This window comes from Apteryx rowi, unplaced genomic scaffold, assembly GCF_003343035.1.
Source record: "Apteryx rowi isolate R43461 unplaced genomic scaffold, aptRow1 scaffold_379, whole genome shotgun sequence".
In the NCBI taxonomy this organism is placed as follows: domain Eukaryota; kingdom Metazoa; phylum Chordata; class Aves; order Apterygiformes; family Apterygidae; genus Apteryx; species Apteryx rowi.
In genome coordinates, this window is record NW_020450296.1 from 30,387 (window position 1) to 42,802 (window position 12,416).

A 12,416-nucleotide genomic window follows, 5' to 3' on the forward strand; every position below is an offset into this window, starting at 1 on the left:
AGGCCCCTCACCGTCTCCGCCCCGCTGCCCCGCGGCACCCAGCGGAAGGCCGAGTCAGCACAGAGCGACCGGAAGTCCCCGCAGACCGGAAGGCGCCGCGCGGCCCTCTGGGAAATGTAGTCCTGCCCCCGCTCCCCTCCCTGGGACTCCGCGCGTGCGCACAGCGCGCCGCCGTGCTCTCCTTGCCCCTGCCCCTGCCCCGGGTCCGCTTTTGGGGCAGAGGCTTTGCCTAAGGAAACCTGGCAGAAGCGTCTGCAAAACACCAGCTTTTAGTCCCAAAAAATATATACTAACAACCACCCTCCCGGGGGAGAAAATGGAGGGCTACTGCCTGTGCCAGGTCCTGCTGCCCCAAGGGAGGCGGCTGGAGCCCAGCACCTGGAGGTGCACGGGGATTTTGGTGCTCGGTAGGACAGGCTGGTGCCTGGAAGATACAACTGTCCCTGAAGCAAGGCACTGCCCCCTCTCCAGGACCTGGTTGCCCTTTATGGAGAAGGGGGCAAGTGACCTGAACCTGTAGTTCAGGTTTGCTAGAAGCCCCTTGCTGAAGTTAGTGCTTTGGGTGTGGAGAAGACAAAGCTGCTGACCAAGGACGGAACATAGGAAGCCAGAAGAAGTCCATACCTCCCCTCTTCCTCTGATTACTGCTCATGTTTCTCTCCATCTGTTCCTGCGGCTTGTGCATTTCTCCTCTTATCTCCTCGTTGAAGAGCTCTGGGCAAAAGGGGAGAGGAGGTGCCTTCCCCACTTTCCTGCCTTTAATTAGTGACGAGCAGGTAGAGCAGGAACCCGATGACCACCATGGCTCGGAAGAGTACTTCAAGGAGGAGCAGCAGCATGCCGAAGACGAGGCTGGCCAGCAGCTCTGCCCAGCTTACCAGTAATGACGACTGCATAGAGACTCTGCAAAACGACGAGGGAGATGAGGACGAGAGCAGGGAGTGGGATCAGGGTTAAGTTCCTTAAACATGAGGCTGGCTATGTGGGACGCCTCTCCCAGTGCACCTTCATATATTATATTTGGGCCACTCCGCTAACTAGTCTCTCAGTGGAGAGGCTCCACCCTTCTGTTTCCGACAGATAAGGAAATGTACTGACCTCCCCATTGCAAAACCAGTAAGCAAAGCAAAAGTTGCTGGCTCAATTTCCAGGAGGAAGCCTTGAGAGGTCCCTCGTTCCTGTGCTGCTCAGGCAGTTGCCTGCAGACCTCTGGTGGGAGGAGGGCCACAAAGGCATGAGAACCTCCCCAAATCCACACCTCTGTATACATGTTCCTCCTCACACACACAAATAAACAACCCATGAATCCACCTCTCCAGAGACCTCCCAGCCACAGGCTCCATGTACCTCCTCGTACTCCTCTTTCTTTTATCAAGATCCCCCATTCTCAACCTTTGGCAACAGCCCTCCATACACCTGCTTTCTTCTTTCCCCCATGAATCAGGACACTAACAGAGCAGGAGACTGGGAATGAGCAGTCCTGAAACTGGGCAGAGCTTAGCCAAGCCACACACTATGGGAAACAGAACTCCAATCAACGTTAGCCATCCACCACAGAAGCAGCGTAACCACAGGCTGGGTTCCTCTCTCCAACACCTCAGTGCAGGCCCTTTGGTTCATAGCCTTCCCAAGGCTGTTTAATTTGAAGAAAAACTCACAGAGAAAATACTGATAATAATTTTACTTCCTGTTCCAAGGGTAGTCCTATTACAGTCACAGTAATAAGGACCGTCGTGCTCACACCCCAACGCAGGATATACAAAGGAGAGGTGACTGGAGGGCAGAGGCTGGGGCTGGGTCACTTGGGGAAGAGGTTGTGGCCTGCAGACCTGCCTCCTGCTCCTCCCTCTTACACTGCTGGCTGCGCAGCAGCAGCTGCATGATCTACTGCAGCCAGGATACTCAGATGGGCCTGAGCAACCTTAGTCTGGATCTGGAGGTTGTTGTGCTTGTGCTCCCACAGGGCAAAGCTCTCCTGGGGCTGGTGGTCAGGGGCTGGGGAAGAAAGGACAAGGAGCATCAGGCTTTTGTTCCTTCCTCCACTGAGGAACAGGAAGTATAAAAATGGAAAAATGACTCAAGACTAACTAGAGCTGCAGAAAACCGCAGAGTCTGATCCTGCTACTGCACCCTTTAGGCTACACGCCCAGCCTGCAACTGGAAATAACCCCCAGAAACCACCACACTTATCAAGCTTCGGCTCACACATAGATTTCATTCTCCTTGAAGGATTGGTATTGTGAGGAACGGCAGCGAAACTTGAATATATGCAAGATATTTATCAGTAGGATTTGCTGTAGCGCCAGGAAGTCCATAGACCAGAACCCCATGGGGGCAGCTATCACACAATCACTGAGAAAACACCTGTTCTCAGCCTAAAACGCTTCAGGCTTTTGACAGAGGAGACTTGAATTTCTCTGCAAAGCACCTTATTCAAACAGTAACTGGATATCAAAGGGTAACGCATCCAACCTACTTTTTCTGTGCGTTTTTCCTCCCGGCTAACTGTTGGTGGCTCCATATGAGCAGAAAGAGCCGGTAACTACGAGAAAGGGAAAAAAAAAAAAAAAAAAAAAAAAAAAAAAAGAGCCGTGTTACTCAATTAAACAGTTCAAGGAAAACAAACTGGAAAAGCTGAAAACTTCTCTATGCACACAGGCTGCTGATGCTTTTGCGAAAAGGCAAACGGAGTTGTTTTCTGCGCCTCTTTCTCTATATATAGTGAAAAATTTGACGGGCTGGATTACAAGCAGTGGGACGTAACCGGCTGCTTCGGGCTCAGGGACTGGTAAACCCAGAGGAGACCACGATGAACCAGGGCCCTGGGGAGGTCTCGCAGCCGCGGGCCGAGGGTCCCCGCTCCGAGGCGGGCCAGGGCCCTGGGGAAGGTCTCGGGGGAAGCTCCGTCCCGCCAAGCGGCGCCGCGGGAACCGGCGGGATGGCAGCGCCCTCGGAGCGGCGGCCCAGCCCCTCGCCACGGCCCTCAGGCGGCCCGAACTACCGCTCCCAGCATGCCGCGCGGAAGCCTGCCGCTCCCATGATGCCCCGCGGGGCGCGCTGGGCGAGACCACAGCATTTACGGGAGGGGGATGCGGGTTGGCTTTGAGGACTTCGCTTCCGCACACAGTCCTCACAGATCCTCTGTCTCCTTACTGTCTCTTCTGTGGATCCCTTCCGTTCCCGTTCCGGTGCCTTCCAGGCGCGATGAGGAGCGCGGGATGAGAACCTCCATCGTGGGCCCTTCCAACGGCGGCTCCGAACTCTTAAGCGCATGCGCAATAGTCGCCGGCGCCGCTCCCGCACGGTCGGCGCGTGTGGCACTTTGCATGCGCAGTGCTGCCTGGCCCCGCCCCGCGGCAGCACGCGCTGGGGCGTCGCTTCTCAACCGAACTTGCTTCGGAGCGCCGGGGAGGAGGGGGGTATGCCGCCTTCTTATTGGGCGCCGTGCCCGCGGCGCGGGCGCTGATTGGCCGTGGCGGGAGGGAGGCGGAGTAGGGTGTCGCGGCACGGTGAAGCGGCACTTCTCGGCGCGGCCGCTTCGCGCTCGCTGTCTCCAGAAGGTTCCGCGCCGGGCGCCGCGCTCCAGCCGCCGCCAAGATGATGGGCCCGCGCCCTGTGCTCGTCCTCAGTGAGTCCCGCCGGGGCCGCGGGCCGGGCCGGACCCCGGGGGGGGGGCTCCGAGAGTGTGGAGGGCGCGGGGGTCCCCCTTTCCTCTCCCCCGCCGCCATGTTGGGTCCCCCTCAGAGCCGGGCCCTCCCTCACGGCCGCCGCCCCCCGGTTCCCCTCTCGGGGCGGGGGCCTCGTTCTCCGCCGGGGGTTTCCCTGGACCCCCGGTCCCCGCCCCTGACACGCCCTGAGTCCGCCCCCCCCCCCAAAATGCCTCATTCCCCTGCCGTTCACAGCCGCTGCCCAGCCCTGGCTGGGGCCTTGCCCCTTTCTCAACTCCTTCCCCCCTCCCGTGTGTCCCCCCCCAACCCCTCGTGTGTGTCTCAGCACTTCGCTTTTTGCTCTCCCCTTTGAGCCCCTTACGCTGTTGCGATGCTCTTGCCTTGCTCTGATACGAGTCCTTGCAGGTRCTCCTTTCTGCTTGGGTTTCTCGTCCTCCCCTCCCCATTTGCTCCCCTCACTGTTAACCCCCCACTGTTAACAGGCTGCTGTAGCCTTTGCTGCCGCCCCCCCTTCGCATCTTCCCAGCRCTGCTCTTAGCGTTGCGCTCTTTTGTCCCGTCTTACAAATCTCATCAGCGTGCGCAAATGTCCTCTCCTGAAGTAAAGCTGTGCTCATCCCGTCTGGGCTTGTAGTTAAGGAGAAGCGGCATCTAGACCTGATCTGGGTGGATATTCTTTAGGGCAGACCCCTTTGACAGCTGGTCCCCTAATAAGGTCRTGAGGCTCTGGTATGGCAATGACTGCTCGCATTAATGTGCTGAAGGCTGCGCATTACTGATGTATAAAGCTTAATTTTACAATGCTGTTTTACTTACTGCGTGTGAGCATCAATAACTTCTCAGACTGCTGAAAACTACTGTGCAACAATTTGTRTGCTCTATGGCTTCTTACAGATTCTAATGAATCCCTGCTTTTTGATTTTTGTGGGGAGCATAGGTCATATTTTGGGTGTGCCAAGTTTTGTCTTAGTTGAATTATGCTGATAACCAGGAATTCTTTAATGCTCTTTTTCATTGATATTCTTCTATGAATATGCTTTCTTATCCTGGCAGTTGTATTTATTTTGTAAACTCTTAATTTAGCACTAGTCATAGATCCTGTGTGTGTGACTGGGATGGTATCTTTGATGCATTGTCAGTATTACTGCTTCAATCTTGGATTTCTAGTAAGATCAGATTTCAGTTATACTCAGGCTGTTACTATTTTTTTTCCTACATGCTTTAGGTCAGAATATGAAACGTGAGTCTGGAAGAAAAGTCCAGACTGGGAACATCACTGCTGCTAAGGTACCATATTATTATGCCAGTTTTATTTAAATTTTAGAGGGGAAACTAGATTTGGAGAGTTTTTCTGTAGTCTACATTAGTCTAAAGTAGAAGGAGCATAGAAAATGAATTTTCAGTGTTAATGCAACAAGTGTTAACAGTGTAACTGGACACTGAGGGGTTTAATGCACCAAACAGCAGCATTCCTTGAAAACCTCTTCCTCTGCAAAATCTGAAAATATTCAAATATTGACATCTGATTTAGACAATAACTTAGGGGGATGCCAACACTATTATAATCCCTGTGTTTTCACTCCCACAACTTCTGCATCTAAGCAACTATAGACTCACTGGTTCACTTAGATTTAATGCAGTGACTGCCTGTTTCATCTAGATTATGGTTTACTAGAGGCTGTTTTAGACTTTGTTGCCTTCTTACATTGCCTAATTCCTTTTTTCCCCTCTTAGACTATTGCTGACATTATCCGAACATGTTTGGGACCAAGAGCTATGATGAAGGTAAGAACTGCTGAAGTCCCTGTGCTCTATATACTGACTAGAAACACTGCACGTATTACAGGTCAGTGCAAATCTTGTTTCTCTCTTTCTGTTGCAGATGCTTTTGGACCCTATGGGTGGGATCGTGATGACCAACGATGGCAATGCTATTCTTAGAGAGGTAAGTTTCTCCTAAAGGATTGTTTTGTTTAACATGTGAGTCAAAATGTTCTAGAATACAGTGAAATAGCTGCCAATTGAACTGTATTATTTCGCCTTTGGTCCTGAAAGCCAACAAGTAACTAAACAGCAGTACCAAGAAGGGTGCTTATTGCGGAGGAATTAAATATTTCTAGCTAATTCTTTCTCCTTGGGAGATTTGGCCCCAGGGTAGAAAGTTGTTGTGGTGATTTTCCAAGATTGGTATAAATTCAATATTAATTATAGTTATAATCACTTGTGTGCATGAAAATCTAATGAGTAGATGCTTGCTTTCACCATGCAAATAATTAGACCAAAAAATCATTGTGTAAATAACATCACAAAATTTTTAGTGCCTAAAAAACTGTGGGAGATGCAAAATTGTGAAACACAAGGGCTTATTTTCTATCTTGGAAAAGAAGAAAATTCTTTGCCATAGTCGGGTAGAATGCCTTTGATTGCTTAAAAGGTGTGGTGTTTGTTCCATTGAGTAATACAAGAAGTTTCAGCTTTAATATTTTGGACCAAAAGCCTGCCATTTGCCTCCCCTACAGATTCAAGTCCAGCACCCAGCTGCAAAGTCAATGATTGAGATCAGCCGTACTCAGGATGAAGAAGTTGGAGATGGGACCACATCTGTAATTATCCTTGGTAAGAAGAGTGACTAAGACGTGTGCTTTTATAAAAGGGTAAGGCTGAAGTTGGTCCTGTTTCAGGCTAATTTAGTTCTTGTATGCGATAACGTTTGCGTGATCAGATACTTCTGATTAATATTGTGCTACTTCTTGGCCTGGCAATGTGACATACTTTGTCACCTGAACAGTTCGCAGCAAAACATTTTGCTTTTGCTCTCAGTTCTCTGATCAGATGCACAGGAGTTATGTCAAAGGACTCTACTCCATAACCTGCAGTGCATCTACTGCTTTTTTCCTCCCTTGTTTCCCACCTGTGTTTGCTCATCAGAACCCAGTGAGTATGCCTTGATGAGCCAGATAGTTATGATTTCCCTACCCTAAAATTGTTTTTTTTTTCTTTAACCATTAAGAGAGCGCTAGGTTCATTATACACTTGTTATGTGACCAGCTCTGTGCTTCGGAGGGTTGTATTTTTTCCCCAAGATAAGTGCAATTAAGTACAAAGAAAGGTACAGGTGGCGATAAAGCTCTCTGCATGCATAGCAGATACTTTTTGTCTGTGGTGTTCTCGTGTCTTGACTGATGGTTGTTCTACTAACTCATCTGGGGGGTTTTGATGTTTGTTTAGCTGGAGAGATGCTGTCTGTTGCCGAACACTTCCTTGAACAGCAGATGCACCCGACGGTGATCATTGGGGCTTATCGTAAGGCCCTGGATGACATGATCAGTATTCTAAAGAAAATTGGGTAAGTATGGGCTGTGGGAGTTGGAGAAAAAGGGTACAGGATTTTATTGCTGCTTAAAGATGATTCTTCAGGGAATCACCCTAGTAAAATATAATTAAATATAATTAGAGAAGGATGAAATGGAATTATGAATAGTTTGTAGCTTGGAGTAATATTCAGTTTACTATTTTTTCCTTGTCTCAGCACTCCAGTGGATGTGAACAACAGAGAGATGATGCTTAAAATAATAAAGAGCGCTATAAACACCAAGGCAATAAGCCGCTGGTCTGACTTGGCCTGCAGCATTGCTCTCGATGCCGTCAAGACAGTGGAGTTTGAGGAAAACGGCAGAAGGGAAATCGACATCAAGAAATATGCTAAAGTGGAAAAGGTGAATATGTCCTGGACCATTTCTTTTCTGTCTGCCCCTTTCTTATTCCGAACTAGTTGTATCAAGGATGCAGTGGTACGAATTTTACGTGCTGCTGATCTGCAGCCCCGCAAACATAACCCTTGAAGATACTTTACTGAGTGCTGTCAGTAATGCTGGTGTGCAGTGAAAAGAATGGGGCACTTGTTTCAAGGTTTTAGAATATCTGTCAAAAAAATCATTTCAGTTATTTAGATTTGCATCTTCCAAAATCATGTTGCTAGGCAGTAGGATGTGAGCAGTTTCTCGAGTTCTTTTATGGCTTTTCACTTAGTAATATGTCAGCGTGCTCTTAATGTTAACTCGGATTGTGATGTGGATGTTTTAGTTGAATATTCAAGAGACCCTTCCTTTTTTTTCAGTATGTGGGCTGGATAGTTTTAAGAACGCAGATATACATGTTTTCATAGAGTAGACTAACTCACCTTATTTCCCTCCCGTTTCCCCCTTTCTTGTGTCTGTCAGATTCCAGGTGGTTTTAATGAAGACTCTTGTGTTTTGCGTGGAATCATGGTGAATAAAGATGTAACTCATCCCAGGATGCGTCGCCTTATTAAGAATCCACGCATTGTCCTTCTGGATTGCTCACTAGAGTACAAGAAAGGAGAGAGTCAGGTAAAGCGAGTCTTATTAGAGATATCCGTGACCCTTAAAACTAGTAGGGTGAACAAATTCACGTGACCAGCATGAGTGGCAGATGATGTTCTCAGTTAACTTTTTCTCCACGGTGCTGAGCCCACAGCAGAATTAGCCTGTAGATGCAGCAGCTCCCTAAAAGACTGCACAGGGATCAATTAAGATCACTCAAGCTGGGGGAATCTGTGTTTAACTCAGTGCAGGGTTGGGAGGAATACATTAAGATTTTGACACCTCTTTCTGTGCAGACTGATATTGAAATTACTCGGGAGGAAGACTTTGCCCGCATCCTGCAGATGGAGGAAGAGTACATTCAGCAGATCTGTGAGGATCTGATCAGAGTCAAGCCAGACCTGGTCATCACAGAAAAAGGAATCTCTGGTAATAACATTTGTGATCCTTGCTTGCATTGAGCTCATAGGTAATAAGGTTGATGCTGTGTTACATGCGCTGTTTAATGATTAAAAAAAAAGACTTTGAATATGACCCCATTTCTTAGCTTTCTAGAAAACAGTCGTACAACACAAGTGTTAAAGTTGGTTCTTGAGGCTGCCTTATGAGCGTGGACACTTCTAATATTTTGCTTTTCCAGCATTTGGAAACAATATCAACACACAAGTGAGGTTGAGTCTAGCCRAACCATAGGAAACTGCACTGGAATCTTGCCTTGCAGCTTGGTTTAGGAAGCAATCTTCAGGTGTTTCCTTTCCATGACCCTTTATGGGTCTCTAAAGTAGTACCAAATTTATAATGGTACTGCTGATTCATCAATAAAATTGCACAAACCTGCTTTCAGACTTGGCCCAGCACTACCTGATGAGAGCCAACATCACAGCGATCCGCAGAGTGAGGAAGACGGACAACAACAGGATCGCCAGGTAAATGCTCCCTCCTCGTTGGAGCAGAGTCTTTGTGGTCCGTTGCACTGAGCTGTTTCATTCGTATCTCAGCCTTTCTCCCCGGTTATCTGTGAGCGTCTAACTCGTCTGTCCTTTGGCTTGTGGCCCAAGCTGTTGTGTAACCTCAGGGGTAGATGGACGCTCGAACGTGTGTGACTTTGCTGCAGCTCGGTTTCAGGAAGAGATCTTGACTGCCGTTTGTGTGCTAGGGCTTGTGGAGCTCGCATTGTGAGTCGCACAGATGAGCTGCGGGAGGAGGATGTGGGAACTGGAGCCAGGCTCTTTGAAGTTAAAAAAATAGGAGATGAGTATTTTGCCTTCATCACTGATTGCAAAGACCCCAAGGCTTGCACTATCATTCTGCGTGGAGCCAGCAAGGAAATCCTAGCAGTAAGTTATTACATGTTCTGCTTTCCCTCCTGTCCTGGCCACCTTCTTAGTGTCAGTAAGCCCTTGCTTCCTTGTGAGGAGCTATTGTGTGTGAGTGGAGCAAAGTGACAGTTTTCTCTGGGTTCTGGAGTGAGGATTCGGAGCGACAAAGAATCCCTGTCTCGTGTGCTGTGTAGTCAAGGCAAAACTGTTGTACTGCGGCGTGTGATGAGCCCAGCAGACCTTGGGCTGTGCGCTCATCGCTGATGGTGAGCTACAGTTTAGTTTGCAACTAATAAGCCTGTGCTTTTGCCTTTGTTACAGGAGGTGGAGCGCAACCTCCAGGATGCCATGCAGGTGTGTCGCAACGTCCTCATCGACCCGCAGCTAGTGCCGGGAGGGGGAGCTACCGAAATGGCCGTTTCTCACGCGCTGACGGAGAAGTCCAAAGGCATGACGGGCGTGGAGCAGTGGCCCTACCGGGCCGTAGCCCAGGCTCTGGAAGTCATTCCCAGAACACTGATCCAGAACTGTGGTGCTAGTACCATCCGTGTGCTGACCTCACTCAGGGTAAGGCACATGTCACGGGATCTTCCCGAGAGATTCAGCTGCTTTGTGCCCTCTCCTACCCCTCAGATCAATCGTGCTTCTGTGTATTCTGATAGCAGCTTGTCATACTACTCAGGGTGCAGCTTTTTTGTAGTTACAATAGGCCTTTTTACACTAAAGAAAACCTTTTTGAAATAACCTATCTGTTGAAGGTGATTGAAAGATTGGATTTGGTTTTTTTGTTTGTTTTTTCTCATTAGTTGGGCTGCAAACATTTTTACCAAAGTTTTGTGCCAAAATGTGAAAACAAGAGAGGGGAATTATATAGCTTGTTGGATGTCCCAGAGTTAAAACCTGAAAGTGAACAAAATCAAAGTCTTAAACTTTGAGATTAGGTTGGGTAGCATGAGAGGGAAGGGTTTACGTGGTGCTCTGTAACAAATACTTTTGTATAAACTCCACAGTTGAGAAACTTCTTATGATTTCTTACCGTTTTGGTAAACACGTGATCCGTTTGAGTCCCTAAAGCTGAATTTGCTGTCTTACTCTGTCAGAGATGACTTTGGAGTAAGCTTTCGCTCTGTTTACAGGCAAAACACACTCAAGAAGGCAGCCAGACGTGGGGAGTGAATGGTGAGACCGGAGCCTTAGTCGACATGAAGGACCTGGGGATCTGGGAGCCTTTAGCAGTCAAATTGCAGACCTACAAAACAGCAGTAGAGGTAAGGAAGAAACTTAAGTGAGCCTCCGTAGCGTATCTTTCGGAGAGAGGACTGTTACTGCCTGCACGCCCAGATGTTGGGGTAGGTCCTGCAAACCGTTTGTGGCACGTGCTGGTGCGTCGGCTCGCATCTAGCTAGCGCAGGAAGCAACGTGATAAGGGATGCAGCACGTGGGTGACCAGAGCCTGCACTCAGGCTCTCGGGGAGTTGTGTTTTGATCCCTAGCCTGAACTGAAATGGGTCGTTTTCCATCTTGCCCGTTATTGCCAACTGTGCTCGTTAGTCTCGCAAGGACGGGCTGTTCTGTGCTGTTCAACAGCCCTGTGGTAAGAGATCATTTAATTAGAGGCAGTTGGTTCTTTGCTGTGAAAGCCAGGTAGGTTGGATTTTATTCTTATTCAGGATGGGCTCTGGACTAGACTTAAAATATAGTGTTAAGTAGGGTCCTTGTCTTGGGCTGCAGCTTGGTCTAAACACAAATCAGCGCGATTCCTATGGAATAAAGACTGGGTGGGAAGCTTGTGCACGTGCGGCCCTGCAGAGGAAGCCAGCTAGCTCTGCGCTGCCAGAAGCGCTGCAGCAAGCTCCTCTCTCACCTGGCTGCGGGCTTTCTCCCTAGACGGCTGTTCTCCTCCTCCGTATCGATGACATTGTTTCGGGGCACAAAAAGAAAGGCGACGATCAAAGCAAGCAGCCTGCAGCTCCAGAGGCAGCCCAGGAGTAGAGGGGTTGAGTCACCCGCAGGAAGAGCCAGGCGCCTCCGACTCAACTGCAGGAAGAGCTCAGTGGAGCGACGCAGCTTCTCCCCTGTCCCTGAGGCTGAGCCAGGGCAAAGTCTGAGAATTAGTTTGTCTAAAGTCTGTGGGTGGGGAAAAAAGAACATGAATGTGGCAAAAGAGCCAGTGTCACGTATGTGCCCTTGTTGTTTGGAGACACTGATGCTTAATTTAAGTCTATACTGTAACTTCTCATTGCTCTTTGCCTCAACAATAAAACACATCACTTCAGTCCATTTGTCTGCGTGTTTGTTGCAAGTGCGCTGGGGAGGAAATGGGGGAACTGCTCGGTCATCGCCCTGCCGGCTCGTACCGCTCCCGTCGTCTGTTCGATGTTGTGAGGTCCTCTGCAACGCTGCTGCTGGGGAAACTTGCAGCAGCAATCTCCGTGGCAGCCTCAGCAGGGCTTTCCGTGGACCAAGCTTGAGCCCTTCCTCTTCCTGAGGTATGGAGCATGAGGCTGCAAGATGGTTACATGAGTTAGGAAAATAGTAGGGGACTGGACTGAGCGCTGTGGGGGCAAAATCTGGTCTCAGTGCATCCAGCCTGCCGTTGCCGCTGCCTGTGCCCTTCCCCTTTTGCTGGGAGGAGTCAGGGGAGTTTGGACAAGTGGACAAATTGCTGGATTTTGTAACCAGGATGCAATTTCCCAGGGTGGATAAAAAATTACCAGGAAAGGAACAGGTTCTTAAAATGAGAYGCCCCTTGGGAGGCAGTGGAATGAGGTCCAGGCGCCAGCATGCAGCTGGCAGCATCTGTCCAGCTCCAGGCCGGATCAGCCAGCCGAGAAATTAGTCACGGTGCAGCAGGTTGGTTGCTTGGTGCCAGCGGCGCCSGAGCGGGGAAGGCAGCTACCCTTCCACTTCGCTGCTGTCGCTCCCCGTGAAATTCCTCGGCCTTTTTCTGTGGCGYTGGGCCGCGGGCGTCCAGCTGCAGCCAAGCGCAGCGCAACCCTCCTGTCCCGCGGTTGCGGGCGGGTTGATGGCAGCGGCTCCTTTAAGAAGCTCCCGCTGCTTCGCGGCGCTGCGCCTTTAAGGAGGGGG

General features: G+C 49.6%; 3 protein-coding genes across 5 annotated transcripts in view; 2 read left to right on the forward strand and 1 right to left on the reverse strand.

Annotated features, from left to right (window-relative positions):
- SSR2 (signal sequence receptor subunit 2) overlaps positions 1-3,258 on the reverse strand; it is a 7,047-nt gene extending 3,789 nt beyond the window's left edge. The window contains exons 1-3 of one of the 3 annotated variants that reach the window (XM_026073811.1): positions 3,154-3,258; positions 2,477-2,542; positions 625-903 (exon numbers count right to left, since the gene is read on the reverse strand). The gene's annotated coding sequence lies outside the window, so the exon portion shown is untranslated. Of the gene's footprint in view, positions 1-11; positions 106-624; positions 1,017-2,476; positions 2,543-3,153 lie in introns of those variants that run through there. The other 2 variants (XM_026073810.1, XM_026073812.1) reach the window with 2 other exon arrangements.
- A 299-nt stretch (positions 3,259-3,557) lies between these two features.
- On the forward strand, positions 3,558-11,604 carry CCT3 (chaperonin containing TCP1 subunit 3). The gene is made up of 14 exons (XM_026073806.1): positions 3,558-3,628; positions 4,893-4,954; positions 5,402-5,452; positions 5,550-5,612; positions 6,187-6,283; positions 6,896-7,013; positions 7,197-7,383; positions 7,888-8,037; positions 8,307-8,439; positions 8,855-8,936; positions 9,167-9,347; positions 9,651-9,896; positions 10,466-10,597; positions 11,217-11,604. Exons 1-14 carry the CDS (start codon positions 3,598-3,600, stop codon positions 11,319-11,321), a joined length of 1,638 nt encoding a protein of 545 aa, XP_025929591.1. The 5' UTR covers positions 3,558-3,597; the 3' UTR covers positions 11,322-11,604.
- A 79-nt stretch (positions 11,605-11,683) lies between these two features.
- GLMP (glycosylated lysosomal membrane protein) overlaps positions 11,684-12,416 on the forward strand; it is a 4,207-nt gene continuing 3,474 nt past the window's right edge. The window contains exon 1 of the mRNA XM_026073809.1: positions 11,684-11,818. The gene's annotated coding sequence lies outside the window, so the exon portion shown is untranslated. The remainder of the gene's footprint in view (positions 11,819-12,416) is intronic.